Genomic DNA, 22,870 nt, shown 5'->3' on the forward strand with positions numbered 1-22,870 from the left:
TTGTGTATATCTTAAGGTTTGATCTTGTAATGTTTTATGGTAACTTGTCGTTGCCTTCAAAATCTAGATGTATCTTTCTAAAATGTAGTTTGTACAGTTATTTGTACATATTTTGATGTTTGATGAGGTTTTATAGCTTGCAGAAGCCAAACACAACACCTGTGACATGTGCCACCTGTCATTTATAAAACAGAACAGCATTACCTTTAGCTTTTTATTTATTTATTTATTTATTTCTTAGCAGACGTCCTACAGACGTCCTACATACAAAATGCAGTGCAGTTCAAGGCATAAAACATTTTACAAATTCAAATTTACACAAGTGTATACGAGATATACAGTAAACAATATATAAGGTCTTACATCCTAGATTGTAAAAGCTGGGTGCAGACAAGATGTTAAGTCACAGTCAAGGGCCAAGGGAAAGGGAGAATAGGGGAAATCAAAATAAACTATGTAAATAAAAGTGCTAGTAATGCAAAGCAAGAAGTATGGTCATTGTAAATTGCAATCTTACAGGAGATTAAATTAAAAGATGTGTCTTGAGTAATCTCCGGAAGGAGGTCAGGGACTGTGTTTTGACTTCAGTGGGAAGGTCGTTCGACCATTTAGGGGCCAGAGATTTAAAGGAGCGGCTCTGGAGGAAGGGGAGTGGAGAGGAGGCAGAGTTAGTCCTTTGGCACTGAAGGAGCGCAGTGGTCTGGAGGGGATGTATGGAGAGACGAGGGTCTGAAGGTAGCTTGGTCCAGTGTGGTTGAGACAGCAGTAGGTGAGGGTCAATGTCTTGAACTGAATGCGTGCCGGTATCAGGAGCCAGTGGAGGCAGCGGAGCAGTGGAGTAGCGTGTGCGAATCGGGGCAGAGAGACACCAGATGAGCCGCAGAGTTCTGGAGCGGGTGGGTAGTAGTTGCAGGCAGGCCGGCCAGGAGGGAGTTGCAGTAGTCCAGGCGGGAGAGGACCAGGGACTGGATGAGCAGCTGAGTCGAGTAGTCGGTAGGGAGGGAGAAGAAGAGGGAGAGAGTGTCATAGTTTCCAAGGGGATTGAGATGGAGATAGGGGGGTAAAGAGAGGTAGGGTCAAGGGTAGGTTTCTTGAGGAGTGGGATGACAGCAGCTTGTTTAAAAGCAGAGGGGAAACAGCCAGAGAGGAGGGAGGAGTTGAGGAGGGAGGAGATGAAGGGGAGTAGATCAAGAGCAGTCACTTGGAGGAGGCGAGGGGGCGAGGGGGGAGAGGAAGTGAGAGTGATTGGAAGTAAGACTTCTTGGCTGAGGTGAGTGAGGAGGAGAATGTGGACAGTAGAGAGCAGTATAGTTTGCAGGCAGCTGGGAGTTTGGACCTTTTCCACTTCTGTTCAGGGGCACGCAGTCTGGATTGGGTTGAGCAGAGAATGGAAGAGATCCAAGGCTGAGGAGGGGAGGGACAGATAGGGTGAGATGTGAGAGGACAGAGAGAATCAAGGGAGGAGGTGAGAGAGGAGAACAAAGAGGAGGTAGCACAGTTAACAGACAGATGGGAAAACAGTCAATGGAAGGTAAGAGAGCAGTGGAGGCAAGGGTGGAGGGGGAGACGGAGCAGAGATTATGGCGGAAGGTGACAGAGGGAGTGGGTGTGGTGGGGAGGGAGGGGAGAGAAAGGGAGAAGGAGATGGAGTGGAGGTCAGAGATGTTCAGGGGTGTCACAGAGAGCATTGAAGGGGAGCAGCCTCTAGAGAAGATGAGGTCTAGCTGGCGGCCTGCCCTGTGAGACGGGGAGAGAGAAAAGTTAAAAGAGTGGAGGATTGGAAGAAATCCGTCAGAGTGGGAGGGGTTGGAGAAGTGGATTTTGAAGTCTCCCAGGAGGATGGTAGGTGAGGACAGTGAGGGGAGGGAGGAGAGAAGAAAGTCGAGTTCATCCAGGAAGGAGGCGAGTGGACCGGGAGGGCGGTAGAGAACTAGAAGGAAGAGGTGAGAGGGAGAGGTGAGGTGAACTTAGTGAATAAGTGAAGACTAAAATGTTTTCCTTTTACATGAGCCAAGTCTGCTAAAGTAGTAAAATCTTAGGTATGGGAAAGGAACAGCACGCCACACATTTCCACCTGTTGGTGATAAACCCAGGAGGATATTACTGTATGCAGATGTCTCGATCACAGGGATGGAGGAGAAACAAAAACACCGTCCAAGGTTATTGGACTCCAGAGCCAATTTCCTGCAGTGAGCTTGGAGCCAGTTCAGCGCTGTCTTGGATGTGCGACCTTGTTCACGTCCTGGAAGCCAGCTCACTTTGAGCTATTTTCAGAGCTCCTTTTTTATGGGCAAACATGACAGCAGAAGGAAATGAAACATTCATATATCCTGTAGGCCGATAAGCAACAATCTTACACCTGCCAGTTTGCATTGAACTCCGTGCTCTCTCATCTCAGCTGACAGAGAGTCTGCATGGAGGCCTCTTTGTGTTCAGCTCACTCCAGGGTCCACAACAATGTATATATTGGAGCATGACCTCCGCAGACAGCTAATGGCCGGATGCAATAGTCACTGTGCCTGAAGTGAAGCCAGGAGAACAGAACCATGTAGCTGGTCGTTAACCAAGTCATTAAGGACCAGTCTGGCACATGTTGTTCTACAAAATGAACCATAGTGGGACTATAACATAAAAGCCAGCTGGTATTCTCTATAAATTATGTTTATTTTTTATTGTGTTATTGTCTTAAAAAAAAAAACACCAAATGTGCTGTAAAAATGCAATCACAGACTTTGAGTATTCTCATTTAAGAAAAATGTTGGTGTTGCTTTATTTTAAGCATCATCTGTTAGGCACATATTGAAAAAGAATGTATGACTGGCTATGTTTTATTAAAGTCAACATGCAAGGCTTGCTCAGTTATTACTATGCTCATTCCTAAATCATGAATAAATTAGTAATTACATTGCTTTAAAGTTGTACACGTTACTGTTTGTGTTAATTGTTTTGCATTATTTCAAATGTTTGTGCTAGATCGTCACAAATAAGCACATCTTGCCTAATAAGAGCATCTAGGAGAGCATAGATTGCTATATTTTAAATAGTTTATTGAACTCATTAAATCAAGTGGATGCTTAAAATAGTGTTTTCAAAATGTCCGATCCACACAAAAAAGCAGTGACTGCAGATGCTAAGACAATATACATCCCTTCTTAAACTTCAGAAAAAAGATGAAGAAATAAATTAATATAAATAACAAAATACACCAATCAGCCATAACATTATGACCACCTGCCTAATATTGTGTAGGTCCCCTTTTGCCACCAAAACAGCCCTGACCCGTCGAGGCATGGACTCCACTAGACCTCTGAAGGTGTGCTGTGGTAAGACGTTAGCAGCAGATCCTTTAAGTCCTGTAAGTTGCGAGGTGGGGCCTCCATGGATCGGACTTGTTTGTCCAGCACATCCCACAGATGCTCGATTGGATTGAGATCTGGGGAATTTGGAGGCCAAGTCAACACCTTGAACTCGTGATTCATCAGACCAGGCCACCTTCTTCCATTGCTCCGTGGTCCAGTTCTGATGCTCACGTGCCCATTGTAGGCACTTTCGGCAGTGGACAGGGGTCAGCATGGGCACCCTGACTGGTCTGTGGCTACGCAGCCCCATACGCAACAAACTGCGAAGCCCTGTGTGTTCTGACTCCTTTCTATCAGAAGCAGCATGAACTTTTTCAGCAATTTGAGCTACAGTAGCTCATCTGTTGGATCGGACCACACGGGCCAGCCTTCGCTCCCCACGTGCATCAATGAGCCTTGGCCACCCATGACCCTGTCGCCGGTTCACTGCTTTTCCTTCCTTGGACCACTTTTGATAGGTACTGACCTCTGCAGACCGGGAACACCCCACAAGAGCTGCAGTTTTAGAGATGCTCTGACCTAGTCATCTAACCATCACAATTTGGCCCTTGTCAAAGTCGCTCAGATCCTTACGCTTGCCCATTTTTCCTGCTATTTTTCCTGCTTCTAACACATCGACATTGAGGACAAAATGTTCACTTGCTGCCTAATATATCCCACCCACTGACAGGTGCCATGATAACAAGATTATTAGTGTTATTCACTTCACCTGTCAGTGGTCATAATGTTATGGCTGATTGGTGTATATATATTATGTTGATATGAAGCTTAACCATGACTATTCATAAGCAAAATAAGATGTTTTTATATGTATTCCAAAGCAAAATATTAATAATTATTATTAAATCTATTTAAATAAACATATATATATATATATATATATATATACACACACATATACATACATACATACAGTGGGGGAAAAAAGTATTTGATCCCCTGCTGATTTTGTATGTTTGCCCACTGACAAAGAAATGATCAGTCTATAATTTTAATGGTAGGTGTATTTTAACAGTGAGAGACAGAATAACAGCAAAAGAATCCAGAAAAACGCATTTCAAAAAAGTTATACATTGATTTGCATGTTAATGAGGGAAATAAGTATTTGACCCCTTCGACTCAGCTCGTTACCTGTATAAAAGACACCTGGGAGCCAGAAATCTTGCTGATTGATAGGGGATCAAATACTTATTTCCCTCATTAACATGCATATCAATTTATAACTTTGTTGAAATGCGTTTTTCTGGATTCTTTTGCTGTTATTCTGTCTCTCACTGTTAAAATACACCTACCATTAAAATTATAGACTGATCATTTCTTTGTCAGTGAGCAAACGTACAAAATCAGCAGGGGATCAAATACTTTTTTCCCTCACTGTATATATTATACCTAAACTAGTGTTTAAAGATCTGAAGTAGTTTAAAAATTTATTTTGCTAAATACACGTCACAGTGAATTTGGGCTGGAGGTATATATTCATAGTGCTTCATAGTATTCCCCTGTCGATCACAGCCCCCTGTCTTTGGGATAAAAATAACTTTTATCATCTCCATATGTTCACAAGGGATATGCAATGTGCAGAGTTTGCATTATTAATTTCACTTTATGCATCTGGTTATGTAATATCCTGACCTTAAAGTTAGCAGCAGATTTATTTTATTGGTTGTTGTATTACTTACATTTTTATGATTACATTACAATCTCATCTTGGTTCACATTTAAAGCTACCACTGAATGTTTTCACATTCATATGAAAGAACCAATGAAAGAGAGACATTTGATAACATAACACCAATTGATCTGTATTGATATCTTCCTTGCATATATTATACATATTCAGCATTGTCTTAAAACACCTGTGTGAAGGACTAATGCAGAAAGTTTCATTGTAAATGCCAGGACAGTGTATTAAACATATATAGTCTGAATGTATAAACCAACTGATTTTAATTAATATTTCCCATTTTTTCAGTTTTTGTCCTTTTAACCTGCTTTTTTACTGATTATATAAAGGTTTATTATACCATTAATATCCTTTAAGGTTTTTTGTTTTTTCCTAACTTATTTTTAGTGAAGATATTTAACTGACAAACAACAAAATGCCGTGGGTGTGTTTACTTGCAATAGCCCACTCCAATTTAGGCCATGTCAGATACAGACCTAGTTGGAATGATGCCTGTTTTTGTTGTTAAAATATTATTTTAACTGTCTATAGTTTAACAGTGAAAACAGTCATTTTCTTGCTTCTCTGCAGCCCTGTCTTGGGGGTGCTTTTGAACCCCCAAATATGTTATGGGGTTCGATAACACACACAATTTGCCTTTGCGTTGTGAAGAAACTCTCATATATTTTTTGGTCCCCTCAATACTTTAGGTATTTGAAAAATACCCAGATGTTTCCAGATGTTTCTTATTGTTGTACTAGCTCTGTTTTGTGAGGTACATTTTATTGACTTAAACTCAACCTTAATCTTAGCCTGGGAGCAGAGTTTTTGTGTAAATGTTTGCTTTCAAAGGGAACTGGAGCAAAGATCCACTGTGAATTATCTGTACGTGTGAGCATCTAGTATATCGCCCAGTATTTATATCTGGTTATGTTCTCAGCATTATCATAGCTTTAGCCTCCAGCCATCTACAGCTTGGCAAGAATGTAATTTTCCTTACCTATGCTTCCACAATAGCTTCTTCACAAGAAATTGCTTTCCTACAGCCTCAGTGGGCACAGGAGAAAATGCTAATGATTTTATATGGAACGAAGCACGCGAGCAAAGCCTCGGCTAGCGCAGCTCCAGGACAACACAGAGCATCCTTTCCTAGCTGAGCTGGGTTGCTCATTATAAAGTTGAACTGCTGTCCTTGAGCTGACTTGCGACCAAAAAGTATGCAAATCAAAGTCATTCTGCATGAATCTCAGGGTGCGGGAAAACTGCCAGAGCTGCATGCTTGAAGAAAAAGCAGCCTAATGAACGAGTGGCCTAATTAGTGCGTTCCTTTGAAAAGGAAGGGATGTTGGGTGGCTGCTCAACTTGTTTATCCATGTATCTGATGGTTTATATGTATTTCCCCCATGAATATGCTTATATAACTAATGTGAGCGCCGTATCAATGACTTAAGGGTTATGGCACTAAACAGTTTAGGCAAGTGCTGTTCAATTATAAACTGATTAGTTAAAACTTGGGAATTGCTTTCAAGTCACTTGGAAAACAAGACAGAAGATAGGGGTGTATAGTGTATAGTGATGTCCTAGACACATTGGATTTTGTATGGTCATAGCAGAACGGATTTACCCTCTGATTTTCTTCTTCTTGCTTGTGAGAGGAAAACAAAACACAGAGGGTTACACAAAGCTAACTCTGAATTGTGAATTTTAATCCAGTGTATGAAACAAGTGCTGAAAATGTCACAAGCAAGTAAAACCAAAGCAACATCAGTGAAATAGAACACAGTGATGTAGTTCTGGCTGGTTACAGAAACTAAAATTAAACCTGTTTTTATTTTGATGGCCTTCTTTTAAGCTAATAATAGTTTGGTATGAAAGGCTTTTGAAGTTTTTTTGGCCGCTCTTTCATATTATAAGATTGTGCTTTGTTTTGAATGCGTCTACGATGCTTTCACACTGATTTACTGTCGCCACCAAGGGGGGAAAACTACAGCCATTTGTGCTGGCAAAACATACTAAAAACCGACCCTGGTAACCACCTTGTAGTCAGGAAACTGAGTACGGAATGGGTTGGTATGCAGCAAGGCAGGGCAGATTTGATTAACTATTTTATTTGGCCACATTAGCAGCAACCAAAAGTTGTTTGGAAAGTAAATATTGTAATCTGTCCTGTCCACAGCTCAGACTTTTGTATGAGCTTATCTTGGTAAGCCCTACAAATAAGCAAGTCATAATTTCTGTCCGCTGCTTTGGGTGTTATGGTCCTAGGAGGAAGAGCACCAACAGTTGGTTCACCAGCACAGACTGCTTTACAGAACCAGATGTTCCTGATTCCACACAGCTCTGATTCATTTAATTACCAGACCATTGAGGTCCACTTCTTAAACCGAGGAGTATTGCTTCTATCTTTTGTAACTAAAGATCTTATACATTTTATTTTATTCAGCCTTAACGTAATTAGGAAGTCCCGCTGATTTTTGTTTTCCCCAAGGGTGAGGATGAAGCTAAAACTAAACGTCAGCCTAAATTTAGCTGGAAATGGGTCATGTTTACAGGAATCAATATATATGCATTAGAATTTAGCTCCTGATGCCCACTCTCTCTGGTTTCACTTCTCCACCAAAACATGGCACCTGCAACACTGTACTTTCCCTCTCCCCTAATGCACAGATCCACAACCAGAGTCTCTCATTGACCAAAGTCTTCTTATCTTTTCCTCCCCAGCTGCTTGGAGAACAGCGTGTGCTATGACAGCGACGAGACCAACCCGCGCAGCGTGTCCAGCATGTCCAACCGCTCGTCGCCACTGTCCTGGCGGTATGGCCAGTCCAGTCCGCGCCTGCAGGCAGGGGACGCCCCTTCCTCGGCGGGGGGCTATCACGGCCAGGGCGCCCAGTATGCCTCCCACACCATGCCCATGAGGAGCCCCAGCCGACTCAGCCATATCTCCCGCATTGAGCTGATCGAGGGCCTGGATGCCGATGACTCTGACCTCAAATCCGGCTACATGAGCGACAGTGACCTTCTCAGCAAGAGCTTGCATGAGGACGAGGACGATGACCTGGCGAATGGGTAAGAGATGCTTTCTGAGATACAATGGCTTTGCGTTAAAAAATCTTCCCTTGATATTCCAAGTTCCAAGGGTCCTAGTGATCCTAGTCCTAGTGAGTCTGTTTTCCTTTGATATCACAAGGCAGGTGATTACATGACTGAATAGAAGTAGATCCTCCGCATCTATGATAAGTGTCCTTACTAAATTTAACATGTGGGTATTAGAGGTATGTGCACCTAGATTAGTTTTTGTGCTGTGGCTGTGCTTTGAAAGGGTGCCAGTTTATTTGCCTTGATTATAAATGTAAGACTGGTTTTCGCAATATGGTTTTTGAGAAAATCTGTAAATATTATTATTATTTTTATTTCTTGGCAGACGCCCTTATCCAGGGTGACTTACAACATTAGTGCAATACAGAGTGGTCTATGTAAGGGTCTGACATCAGAAAATGTTCTCAGTATTTCCAACTGTCCGTTGTGGCATTATGAAAATGTTTTGGAGTATCTGGTGTATCTGTAATAAAACTATATAATAGAAGTAATTATATTATATAGTGATACTACAGACACACCAGGTAGAAAGGTTTCTTGATGTAACCTTGATTTTCAAGTCCCTTTTGGCCAATAGGCTTTCCTTTCTTTACCATTGGGTTCCTCTTGTCAGTCATATGAGAAATAAACATATATATTGTGAAATTTGGTTTCTAGTGTGGGTAAATCGCTGTACCAAAAATGTTTTCATGTATTATTTTTATCTAGTGAGAAAGGAGAGCGTATCCCTCAGGGTCTGTGTTTGTTTGTGTTTTAAGAAAACCAGGCTGGAGCTCATCGCCTGGTTGAGCGTGGGCAAGAGCATGGGCAAGGCACTGGTAGTCGTGGGTGGAAACGGCGCAAGGATCTGAAAAGTGCTCACATGCACAGTCGATTGCATAACCGCATTAGTGGGGAGTGGGGGGCAGCGCTTTCGCAGACGACTGGCTAGGGCCATGCTTCATTGCCTCAAGCGTTCGAGAGCATTACTGTCTGTCACAACGTCTTAGCTTAGGAAAAGGTAAGGCAAGTTGGGTATCACATCTCCTAGGAGGAAATAAACTGAATCAGGATTAGGTATAATATTTTATACTTCTTCTTGGTAACCTGTTTTTGTTTTGTTTTTACACTTATGAAAATCCAGAGAACCACCATACTGGGTGATAGTGGATATCACTGCCATATCTTTATTATATATATATATATATATATATATGTATATATACATATATACAGATTCTTGCTGTGTGTTGAGTTGGGCTAAACCACTTTTTACAAAGGTAATGTTTTTATCCTGCTGTGCTGTGTGCTGGAGCAGAAACTTAAGAAAAGTTCATGTCAAAGCATGGACCGGTGATGATGAGAAGAAAAACGCTCAGTCATTGGCATTTCAATGATGTCTTGATTCACATGGATGATGTCAGAATAAACGCACACTCATCTCTTACCGCTATAGACTTGGCTTCTGAGGTCTTCCTTGTATGAAGTTGCACTGCACCTGCTAATGCTTAAAACGCACATTGGGCTATGTAATTGCCACACAGAGGAAAATGCTTATTTGGATAGCCAGCCCATTTGTTTGCACTTAAGGGGTTTATGAACTAGTTGGATACTCTTTCATCTGTGTTTTCAGAAGTGCAGCCAAAGCTTTTAAACCATTGGAAGCATGAATCAGACAATCGAATTTGGTTTCTGTGAAGTAAGATCGAAATGAGAACAACACACCAATTACATCGCATTTCTCTAGAAGGGAGAGTTACATTTTACAATTCTACACAGTATTGTGTTCCATAAGTTAAAATGTATGTTCAATTTGATAGCTTAGTCCCATCATCGCTTTGCTTCTGTCTTTGCTTTTATTGATAGAGCATATTTTTAATACAATTTTAAAAAACCTTATTTTAAAGCAGTGCACTATGCAGTGCAACTTAACAAAGATTGTGATCACGTGGTTCAGTACTGCCTCACACTCCCAGGTATTCAGTCCTATAGCTTAGCTTACACATTAAATACCTAGGGTAGGCAATTACTGGCCCTTCCACTGATTTTCTGTGCAGGGATTTAGTACAAACAGTTTTAATTGCATCATGAATTAATAATTAATCCATCAGGTAGGTTACAAGGTGGCTGTGACACAATTCTGCCATGGAATAAAGTAGATTGAAAGGGCTGCAATATAAATATTTAATTGTCTATATTTGTAATGACCACATGCTTTAACGTGGGTTTGACTTGAAATATAGTTGTTCCAATGTTGCAACAAGATGGATTTATCTAGTTCACAGTCTGCTTACACGGAGGCTGGACAGGAAAGCCGAGTTATAAATTAAAGCACTGTGAAATCTGGGTTGCCTAAGACTGCATTGTTGTATCTGCTGGTGAATATGATGTGCTTTCCTGACGCTTTTGCTTTGTGAAAGGCAGCTGTACAACACAGATGTGGGGACTGCGGTATTCATTTGGCATCAAAGTTTGTCTAGCAGCAAGCAGAGTGTTCAAAACAGTTGCCAAGCAAGGGGGGTTCCTTTGGGTCGAATACAACTAATAAACCACGGAGAAAAAGACACATAAATCCCATTCGTCACTCAGACACTGGGAGATGTTAATTTTTGGAGTGTCCTGCTGCCCAACCCTCTGTCTGTGTATTGTCTGAGGAAGCAAGGTGTGTTTACCTAGTCTTGGCCCCCAGAGCCTTGTCAATTGCTTGGCTCTTGTTTTTCTCTGTTCGAAAACCTAATAGGTCAGCTCTAGTTTAGCTGTGAAGACAGTGAAATACTCTCCTGTCACATTCAAGGTGTCACTACCTCCAGACAGCTTGTCATCATGCAAATAGGCATTATGTCTGAGATACATTATCTACATTGTAAAAAAAGGGCTCTGGGGAGATTTGACTGTGGAAAAACAAAGGAAGCTGTTTGGTTCATAGTATTTAGACATCTGTGTTCTTCGGTGCTGTTGTTGTTCAGTGACCAAGCTTGTGGGTATGTGTTGTCAGATTCAGAGTTATCAGTTAGGGATTTGCCCAGTAGCTTCCTTTTGTCTACTTTTTAAAATATCTGAATATTCAGTTTGTCAGTTAAGGAGAGAAAAAATGTGTTCTTCTGTCATCTGAGACACAAACCTCTGTAATTGCTGTATTTCAGATGTATAGAAGTATTGAAACTTTTGAAGTACCTGGTGACTGCATGTTTATTAGCAATTGGGATTTGGTCTTAATGCAGTTCGGCACCTCAGGTGAACCCCTGTGACCTTTGGGAGTTTGGGCTACTTTTCCTCTTTTTAGTATGGTGATCCTTCCCTCTGCTGCTTCAGCTATACTGGGTCAGAGTTCTGCCAATTCATTAAGACTTGCAGCAGCTCCCTGTCTCTACCAACCCCCCCAACACTCCCTTCCTCCAACTTGAATTTGTCTAGTTTTCCAGAAATAAGAAATCCAGGGCAGTTCTCCAGAGGTGCCAGAACTCCTTTATCACTGCTCCGCATGTCGCAAGGATTTAGATAAGTTGCCAGAGCTGCGAGTCCACAGTTAATAAGCTGCACGCTCCAGTTTCATAGTGACAAAGTGAGCTGCTACACAGAGAGTCCGGCTGCACTTGCGGAACAGCGATGATTGAATGTTGTTGCTATTTATGCCGCTTCAATTAGCACACACAGGGAACCAGTTAGGGATTACGAGGGACTGACCCAAACGATTGGCCAGAACCCAGATCCATATGTGTTGAAACCCCAAATCTTTTGGTAAACATCTCGCTTGCACAATGGCTTTTAATCAGCTGTCAATGTGTGAGACACTTTGCGTCATTTGATTTGATTTTCCCATCATTGTAAGTGATGGAATAGCTCATTTCCAGTTGCTCCCTCTATCAGGCTGCAAAGTTGTTTCTGGAAAAATCCAATCTATTTTTCAAAAGAAGTAAACGATGTTTGATGACCCAATGAAGTTCTCCGGGGAAATCCTAAAAACATCTCTGAATCGGCCAGGTTGACATAGAAGCCTGAAAAACTGTAGAATTTCTTTACACTCATAAAGAAAAATGTCTTTCCCTTGTGGCGTAACTATTAAAGCATTGGGAGCTACACTTATGCTGTACTTGTTCTATGATAGGACAATAGTCCATCTGCTTCCCGAACTCCCCAAGAATGGGAGAATAATAACAACAACCGTAAAAATAACAACAAGATCATCTTTCAGATTGCAAAATGAGACAGCCATAATTTACTGAATGTCTGGAAAGTTTTCAGACAGAAGTTCTTCACTTTGATGCCATCACTGCCTTCCCCCAGAAAGAGATCAATCGATTGGAGGCAGAAGCGTAAATGCCAGCGCACACTGGAGAATAATATCAGTGATGGAGTTGTGCGTCATTATCAGAGTGTGTTTGTGTGGCAAGGTATCGGCATTGTCCTTGAAAATCCTTCTGGGCAGATTCTACTACAAACTTACTATGTCGTTTGAGAAGGTACAAGGCCTGATCGACATTAAACCACATTCAACATTTTGCCCAGATTTGGGGTTTAAAGTAAATATCACATTATGCCAAAAGCTTCTGTGAAGGAATATGTACAGACATTTCCCAAATCATCCATCTCTGCTCAGAGCAGTCTCATGCTCAGTGAATGGTGTTGAAGAGAAGACATTTTTTGTTACATCGAAGGTGACATTTGACCATTCAGAGCAATAGAATTCCCAAATCATCATGTTTTACGGTTGTCTTAGAGCAGACTTTACAGACTTTAAATAAGACAACAATTGTTTAATTGAGGGGGGATTAGAATGAAAACCATCAGATCCATATCTCTAGTGAACCATTTATTAGTTTTAAATTAAAAACTAACACAGAAATACAAATTTTCTGCTGTACTGAAAACAGCCCAGTCTTGCAACAATGGTGAATAATAATTTAAACCTAAGTATGTGAAATTACCCTTGACTGATTGTGTCATATTGGAGTTCTAGTAGGTTTTGTGAAAGACATTTTGCTTTTATATCTTTGGTTTACTTTTTAGTGGCTAGGTAAGCTGTCTCAAACCCTTGTGCAATGCAAGTTTTTAATATGCCTTTTCTGACAGTGTGTCTTGTAATGATGGCCTCCTTTCCTGTAGTAGGTCAAGGTGACTGAGACCACAGCAGGAGCACGGAGACACCTGCCATGAACCACCTGTTTTTATTAATTAGAGGAAAAGCGAAACAGCGGTGAGGGATGACAAGCAGCTTCTGAACTGGAATTTAAAAAAAGAGAACAGTATTTTGCTATTGAAAGTTCTTGTCAGTTATTCCTCCAAAAATGTCTTTCTAGTAAAACCACCTACTTGTTTCTAATTTACCTTCACATCTGAGCAAATGCAATTAGAAATGAGATAATACTGTTTGTTCACTCTACAACAATGTCTTATTATATGCCTATCTTAATTATTAATCGTTATCATTTATCATACACATTTGCTTATGGATATTATTTAGTACTGGCCAAATATTAAGAGACTGTTTTATGATTTTCCAGATATTTGTTCTGAAGATACTTTAGCAAATAACATTTCAACAACACTAAGTTCCTCTACTGTAGGTGAAATTATACACAGAACAAAAAATATGTTTTTAAGTTAGCAAACCTTGTCAATTACCAGGAAAAAATGCTTGCAAAATAAGATTACGCTTTATATTTATTTAGTACATGTGAGACACAGTTAGCTTAAATCATAATACTGCCTTATGTTATACCCCAATACAACTGGTAGCCTGCTTTTACATGACATTTTCGTAAGGGCGATGCTTCATTAATTTCTGCTTGGATTAACAAATTAAGTGATTAATTTGAAAGCTTTATGCCAGGCAAATATAATACATGGAGCCCCCTGTGTTAAATAGAAACCCATATAAACTGCACACCTTTCACCTAGTCTGGGTTATTAGCATGTACTCTACATTGGAAACGCATCATGGATTGGTGTCTCCAAGTTCCTCTTATGTTGCCATGGAAACGCTTCTTAACTGAGGGGCTAAAACACGGAAGGGTCCAACTGTAAAAGATATTCAGGAAAATATATACGGTGTTTGTTTGTACTGCCCTTGGCTGCAATACCTGGTCAATCTTTAGTAGATGAGAGGTGTTTTATTGTAAAATAATAATTATCTTTCAAATAAAGAAAAGAGGAAATTGTGGAGTAGTTGTGACCTGTAGACTCTCTCTCTGTTATAGTTAATATTGGGGAAAGGCATTATCTACTTCTGACATTTTGACAAATTGCCATCTTTCGTGCTTCTGGAATAAATTTAGAAGATCCTTTTTTTTCACAAGCATTCATTTCTTTTACTACAGCTTATGATTTTCCTTTCCTTTTAAATGTATGTATCAAACTGTCATTAAGGGTAATTTGCACGTTCTCCATCCCTGTCATTGATTTTGGAAGGGAACATTGCCCTTTTGGAATACAATCAGTTTTCCAGCCCTTGAAAAATGACACTGTTTACTATATCTTTAGCTTGATAATGAGCTGAAGCACAAAAAAGAATCACTAAGCAGATACTGTGAACTTGGTTAACTTAATGATCTGGAATCAGCTCTTTTTATATATCAATCAGCAGAATCAAATCCTGTCTCTATAGTAGGGTAGCTGTTTTTACTTGAAACAATATAACTTAATACATGAGTATTGTTATTTCTTATTATTGCCAATCTTTGCTCAGTAGTCCTATGCATTCATTAGTGTTTTGTTTTTATTTTGTATAGAGATTCATTTTAAAAACATGAAAGGGGTGCACACTAGCCAAGGTATAATTTTCATTAATATCTTTCATGTTTCATCTCCTGAAACATGGATTTGTCTGTGCAGTAAGTTCCCTCTGGGGTGAGGGAATGCTTAGGAATTTAGTCGGCAAATCTAATGTGAGTTAAAAAGATATAAAATAATTATCAATTTTAAAAGCCACTATTACAAGGTAATTCAAAACAAATGTTTCCACTTGAAATCTTCCTCATAAGGTCACAAGCTATAACAGTGAAATAAGATTTGTTGTGAATAAAAATAGATCTAAATATGTATCAAGTTTGTCTGATTTTCTGTAATCTACAGTTTTAGAACTTCTGTATAATATAGTCATTTTGGCTTAATTTATATGCTAAACCTACAGAAAGGCTTACTGTTAAATAAATAAATCTATTGAAAACTGCTTATAGGTACTCCGATTCCCTCAGAATGCAGCAATCATCTCTTAGACATTAGAAGGAAATTTACGTACTCCCCAGGAAATCTATACATAATAGAAAAGCAGTGAATAGGGTTTTCAATGGGTGATTTTTATGAGGGAAAAAGATTATTGATCCCCTGCCTACTAGTCCCAACAACAAGGTTGTACAAGACGGTAGGGAGATCTCCCCATGTAGACTGACTGCAATTCTTATCACACAGCAGGCCTGGCCGGATTAGTGCTCATCAATGTTAGATTTATTAGGCTTTCTTACATTTTTGAGGGTCTTGCAAGTATTAAGGCAAAGGTCAGTCCAGTCACTGTCTGCAGGAAGCCAAAGGGAAATGATATTAAGCCCTGTCTTTTTCTCATTGGGAGAGACAGTACTAGCAGGAACACTTTTTAATGTGTTATTCAAAGAACAAGGCTTTAACCACGAAGGAAGGTCAAGAAACCCAATGGCCTCTTTCACCCGGGGCAGTATTGTTTCTCTTTCCTCATTTGAGTTCCAGCTTAATCCTGCCTAGTTTTTCAGATCTAAGCAGGTATGAATCTAGATTAGTTTTCTTTGTCAATGCACTGTCAGCCGAATCACTGATAAAAGACTATTTGATGCGCAGCATGCATTTCAGTTTTCATTGACTTACAATGGAGCTATTAAAAGATGGTGCCATTTTTGAGTTTGTATTCGAAGTAGTGAAAGGGCTGGAAAAGACAACATACTGTGATTCGGAGAGACAATGGAGAGTGTGCAGAATGGATGTGAACGTCAGAGGGTCATGCAACTCATTTATCTTGTTCATAGTAGAGATTGTGGAAGGCTGCGATGAAATGTATGTTCTCTCCATATGACATTGAAATTGTGCAATATCATTTATAAATATATATATACAGGTAGTGGAGAGATAATGGAAACACCTGGGTAAATGAGGGACACCAAGTATATTGAATGCAAGGACTTCCACACAGGTGGGGCTCATGTGTTAATTAAGCAAAAGACATCCCAGCATGGATAACAATGCTGCACTAGTCTGTTTGCCTATATGGCTAGCATGGCTGCAAGTGACTTTTAAACAGGGGTGCTCGTTAAAATTAATTAGAAAAAGCATTGTGGTCAGATATCCTAACCACATAATGTGCTTCAGGGGCTCTTGAATGGTATTTATAATGGCTAATGTTACTGGATGTGTGTTAGTCTGAAATACAGCAATTGGCGTTATTGCAATCAGTTGAAAATCATTGTTTTTTCAAATGTCAGACATGAGTATGTCTCCACACCCAGTAACCAACATGGATCAATGAAATATTGATTTATCTTTATTGCATCAACATTGTATTTTCCCATAATGGCTGTGCCTCTTTGCAGAACAATTGAACAGTGAGTTATGATTATGGGTTTGGACAGCAACTCTTTCTGTGGTGCAGAGTAAGCTTTTCCATTCACTTCAACATTGGAAGGATAATCTAATCGGCAGGGGGGACCTTTTCTTCTTGAAGTAGAGATCATGTCTATCACCATGTAGTGCTGATCCAAAATATGGACGTTTGATGTTTTGCCTTATCAAGATCCCTTTTGGACGAACTTGTCAATGAACCTTTGCACCCGTGCATTTTGTATAGTTTGCTTCCCTTGCAGTTTATCATCAGGCTTTACAGTACTTTCGTGTTCCAAGTGGACTACTCAACTCTTACTTTGGAAGAATTAGACAGGCTTCAAGTAATCCCTGCGCTGATCTTTCTGTATTTTTTCCGTCGTTGTGTAATTGTTCATATTCTTGCTGAAGGAATGGCATTTTAAAAGGGGAGAGTATGATCGTGGAAAAGGACTGTGGGATGCTATTGCATTGAAACGGAACAGTCTACTCTGTAAAATAAGGTTGAAACTAAATTAAACTGCTACATTCGCCAGTCCTGTTTGTATTCTGATACCTCATAATGCTTGTCTTTGTTGGGGCTGGGTGCAGGCCAGTGCAGGCAGCGTGATTATTGAGTTCCTATCAGGTGCTGCATCCGCACGCGTCTGTGGCACTGCTCACTGGAGCAAGGAGGAGGATGCTGCTGCATTCCACAGACCCCGTGCTCGTCGCTATGGCAACAACATCCTCTGTGTGATGTTGGGACCGTGCGGTGCTTTTCAGCCAAGGCGGTCTGTTGTTTACAAATGGGCGGAGAGCTGAAAGGGGGCTGTGCGGTGGGCCGCAGTGTGTGGATCTATCCTTTTGTATATACTGTGAGCCTGACCTGCTGGGTACGTGTAATATGTGCATTTATGACCATTAAAATGGATGCAAGCAGTATATTAGACCGGACAATGCAGCAATGCTGTCATTAGTTACCACCATAGTTGAGGCACGGATCTCAAGTATTTATTTGTTTCACCCTCACACATAACTGGATCTGTTTTAGCTTGATAAAGGAGATGTAATATGTTGTGCTTTATATGTGCAGGGTAGCAAACCAATTTGATTATTGTTCAACATTAAAATTCTGTGCGTCTAAGTTAAACTGTTAGCAGCAAAATGACAACGCAAGTGATTTAAGATGTGTTTCGTGTATGTGTCGATGCAGGCACTGAGTGATGTTAATATTATGACATATACTTACCCCAACAGAATATAAACCATCTGTGTGTTTGAAATATGAACTAATGACAAAATGGAATGATAACAGCACTATTGGTACACTCTAGACCATAGATTAATTAGGTGTTAAAGGGATATATTATTTTAGAATAATTGCCAACAAAATTAACAGTGAATGGAAAAAAAAAGGTAAATGGAACATCAGGATTTGGTCACATCTTAATGTACTAAGTCTGTAAAGCTGTTTTAATCCTCACCTCTACAATGGAGAAGAGAGAGGGAAGAACTAAACAAAAATACAACACCAGAAAGAGAGCGCTTAATATGCTCAGCTGGTTACAGCCAAGCCATTGCTATGGCAACTGCAACAAAGCTTCGGCGTGCTAGGAAATCAATCTATTTCAGACCAAAGCCCAAGAGACACGCAGGGACGGACCAAGAGCCGACTGCGCATTCTTATACTGTATGTAGGTGAGATGGAGAGGGGGATCTGTTCTGGAGAATACAGTAAAATAATAATATGCCTTCACTTTGGAGAACAGGTTGTGTATTGTGTGTGAATTATTACTAATATATTACACACTGTATGGAAGAAGACAGTCATAGGAGAAGGTCAAGCTAGTATGAGAATCAATAAAAATCATTTTAAATTAGATTTTTGGTTCTTAAATTTGGTGTAAAACCTTATTTTTTCATTTATACCCTCCCAATTTAGAGTCATCAGCTGGTGGCCCACTTAGCTCACTGCTGAGAGGAAGGACGAGACACAGACACAAGGCTTTCTGAAACATGTGTTGTTAGTCCATCCACTCCTCTTCACGCTGCGGAAAACGTTGTAGGGATGGGCTAATGCAGCCCTGATAATGCCGCAGGCTCACAAGCAAGCCGCAGAGGTCACTGTTGCGCCACACGTCCACAAGTAGAGGATAGTCTTCTTGACTTCAACCCAACTGACCCTGAAACACTTTACTGGTTGTCTGACACCCTTTGGGGAGTCCTGGTCAGGAGTCAGCAATGACACACCCCAGAATTGAACCAGCGATGTCTGGCACATGTTTCCCACAAGGAAATGGTTTTTTTGCTCAGCCTTTCTGTTTAGAAGAAGGTATATTTCAGCTTCTTTCAGAGGCTTATCTGAGTTGGGAGAGACCAAAGCATGTTGTTTCTCACACGTGCCGAAAGAAAAAAATGATCGGTGTTCTGTCGTTTCTCCTGGACACATGCGCCCTTTATCTCGCCTATATTTTCTGGAACGTGTGCTCGCAGTTCACCTAACATTCGACCACATCACAGGGAGTTGCCGGCAGTTTATCACAAAGACACATTAACTGTCTGTCTAAATGAATACCACCACTGTTGTGAGCCTCAAAGTTTAAACGTGCCACCGACACGAGAATATTTTCTCTGTGGGCCGAATTTGCTGTCAGCCTTATCATTAAATAACAGAGTGTGTTGCACTGACTTTTAGGCACACTCTCATTTTGCTAGGGCTATGATGCTAAGAATTGAATTGACTTTTTATTAATTGACTCCATATCGGCTTCCACTGTGGCTTTTATACCTGCAGTCAAGTAATAGAGCTCTTACTGTGACCTTGGCATCATTTGCTTATTAATAAAGCAGCAGTTATTTATCTGACGATGGCACTCTTCCACTTTCCAGTGCCTGAATGTACAATTCAACAGCTCATAACAAACATTACCTAGGAGGAATTGTCCTCAGGTTTACTTGGTTTATATCTCAGACGACCTCACTGTTTTCAAAAGTCTGTGTACTTGAGGGTCTCCATTGAGGGGGTATAATATAACCAGCGGCCTCAGTCTTAATTAGTAGCCCTCTTTTGGGAACATTAACCCATTAAACACTCCCATTAGCTAAAGGCTGCCCGGAGGCAAGGAAGTCGACATGTAAGTGCTCAATATGTTATTTTTCCCCCCTCCTAATAAACCCCATGTGTTGGAACTACTTATGTGCATGTGCAGTTTTTTTTTTTTGTATGTATAGAAAGAGGCAAATACTGGCTAATACAGAGGGGCTCATCAATTCGCATGGGTCTGCATAAGCATATGTTTCTCCCTTTACCTTTTATGAGATCCAATTCTCAGCTCTCTAAGTACAACTCTGACCATCAGAAAAATACAGAAACACCACACCACTAGTTTCATAACTTTGTCCACTCCAATATATTTGCAATGGTGTGAATTTGTACCACCGATTTGCACTCTATCTTTGGTTTTAACCATTGTCTCAGAACGCCCTAAGGGAATATATTCTGAAATTGGTATTGGAGCCTTTGCAATTTTATTCCCCCTCAAGTTTTTTCTCTCAGGCATAGAGAACAGATTTCACATTTGCCCTTTGGCTCATAATTTATTTGAATAGTCATGTATAATGCATATCACGCTGAATCAGAGAAGCATTTGTTTCCGGTATCAGTCAGAGTCAATTATAAGATTACTTTCTTTAACCTTTAAGATCTTTCTGAGCCAAGTTGTTTCACAGTATCCAGATCACCTTTGCTCGCTAACAGGATGTTATTTGCAGGCCTCTTGGAACAGGTTAGGGACTGCGGGAGGCTGAGATTCCTGTTGAAATTGTGGCCAAAACATACAAAAGGATTCTCTGGATTTAACATTTTGTGGTCTGACATATACATTAAACACCAGTTGGAGAACTACATGCTCTTTACTTGTGTCAAAGGAATGACAAGCACACCTAACCTATAACTGTTTCAGAAACTTGAAAAATGTATGCTAATGTAGGTCCTAAAGTTGGTATATAAATAAAATCATTTTTTCCTTTATTATTACCTCTCCCATTTCAACCTTTTCCAATTGAACCACTATATTTTTGCTCAACTTGGATTCACCCCCCCTACCTTCACAACAGTTTCCATGTCTTTGAGTCATTTACATCTAAATCCAGTTTTCATCGCTTGACTGCACTGTTTACTGCTCTTCGGCATTACAGAGGTTTTGCAGGAGGAAGTATGTAATGGAGACGTAATTTCCTAAGGATCTTGTCGAGGTCACTGGTTTCAGGGGCTGTGTCCCGGTAGGATGGGAGAGTTTCCCTTTGTGGGGGGGGTCCCTGTCTGTCATGGCCTCAGCTGTAGGTCACCAGACAGCTGCAAACATCTGTCCACAATATGCAGGGACTCCCCACAGAGTTATGCAGGAGGCCGGTGAGTCACAATGATAAACATTGAAAGGGTTGTGGGGGGGAGTCTTCATATGACTGGTATGATATTACCCTGTTGTGTTTATCAAACATGACTCACTGTCTTTAGAATGAGTGATCTTAGTTTGCTGTTTTGTCCTTTTAACTAATCTGCTCCGTGAAATTATGCAATGCTGTTTGTCACATTATCCCTAGCTTTTTAGCGCTAAGGTATATTACTCATGCAATTGAGCTCTTCCAGCTACTGAAAACTGTCCTCAGTTATTTCCTCTCACAAGCTGTACAAAGAGGGAAGTGTTCTTTGTCACCCATTGTTGACCATAATGGTATAGCAGTTATATATGCCCCACTAACAGCATTTCCTGTCTTTGTGCTTTGATGTGTCAGTGTGTTGTTTATCCCAGAATTATCCATTTATACAGAAACAGCAACTGAAGAAGCACTATTTATTAAACCATTTCGTCTTTGGCAATTATGTGTTAGTTTGACATGGAACATAGTGGAAACTGGAAGTAACAGTAATCCATTAATAGCATTTCTTCAGTCTAGTGAGTGTCGTAGTTCACAATTCGAGGTGTGCTTAGCTGCCCCCAAGGAAGAACAAAACCCAGAATTAAATAAAACACTATGAGATATTCATTGCCTTGTAGCCAGGGGATTGATTGGTGATATACATTGATTAATATATTCTGACATCTTGGAACTGTAGCCCTTCCTTCTGATTTGCATCACAACTGATGTACGTAGCGAGATTATTTCAGTACAGCTATTCCAATAACTGCTAGGCCTCAAATTGTATAAGTCTTTCTGTTCCTGCCTAACACACCTCTGTACCAGCCTAGTGGCCTGAAACACATTCACTGGAGAAAAGCATTTTGGCTGATTGACTACATGGACTAATTTTCCGGCTCAGTGGTGAGAGACGGTCTATTTACTGCAGAGGAGCAAGGCTACAGCTTGCGAGATCCTCACTGATAGCTTTCAATAGCATTACAATGCGGCCTTGGAGCCAGCACAAATGGGTTTGTATCAAATTCATCAAGGCAAAAAAAAAAATGCCTCTAGATGTCTCAGATCAAAGACAGTCTGGCCTTTCAAAGGGAAAAAAGGCAAAGAAAATGCAAAAATCCTGGAAGGTTTCCAAACCAGGCCAAATAATCTGTGGGTTTAAAGTACTGTAAATCCTCTATATGCTGAATGATATCAATTCAGGCAGTGCTCCTCAAATATTACAATATTTGCATGCGTAATGTCCTTTGCTGTAACATTTATCGAACCCTGTCCTTTATGTTCAATAATATTATTAAGTTGGAAGAATGTTGGAGATGTCATATGCTTTATAGTTAGCAGGCTGTATCTCAAAAGCATATTATGCTTTTCTTGTTTCAAAAACCTCAGATCAAAATCGTGCCCTGAAGATGAATAATTTGCTTTTCTGAGGAACCTGTTATGTCAACCTTAAACACAAGCTTCTTGCCGCTGGTGCAGAATGCAAAGCACTGGAAGAAATTAATAAAGGTCGTATGCTTGTCGAGCCGCTCTGTTCAACGCTGTTCTTCACTGCATTGCCAAAGAAGCCGTTTTATTTTGGGCCCACAGTTTCGAGCTATGCCAAAGGTCTTCATAATTGTAATAGCCATCTGTGATGCACATTCATCTGACAATTATATCATATGCCATGAAATAGTCCTTGTTTTGTGCACCAATCGATCATAATTTTTGTTTTTGTTTTTTCTTCTCAAATTCTGCCCAAGACAAACTAAAAGAAATCATCTATGTGAACCCTGTTTCCCACTGCCAATAAAATGGTTTTGGACAAAAT

The 22,870-nt window shown here is 40.3% G+C and overlaps 1 protein-coding gene across 4 annotated transcripts in view; it reads left to right on the forward strand.

The window, feature by feature from the left end:
• LOC136749363 (neuron navigator 1) overlaps window positions 1–22,870 on the forward strand; it is a 144,329-nt gene that overhangs the window by 44,070 nt on the left and 77,389 nt on the right. For all 4 annotated transcript variants that reach the window (XM_066703581.1, XM_066703583.1, XM_066703584.1 and 1 more), the window contains exon 4: window positions 7,744–8,091. In XM_066703581.1, coding sequence (XP_066559678.1) covers window positions 7,744–8,091 — 348 coding nt within the window. The remainder of the gene's footprint in view (window positions 1–7,743; window positions 8,092–22,870) is intronic.

This window comes from Amia ocellicauda, chromosome 5 (assembly GCF_036373705.1).
Source record: "Amia ocellicauda isolate fAmiCal2 chromosome 5, fAmiCal2.hap1, whole genome shotgun sequence".
Taxonomy (NCBI): Eukaryota; Metazoa; Chordata; class Actinopteri; order Amiiformes; family Amiidae; genus Amia; species Amia ocellicauda.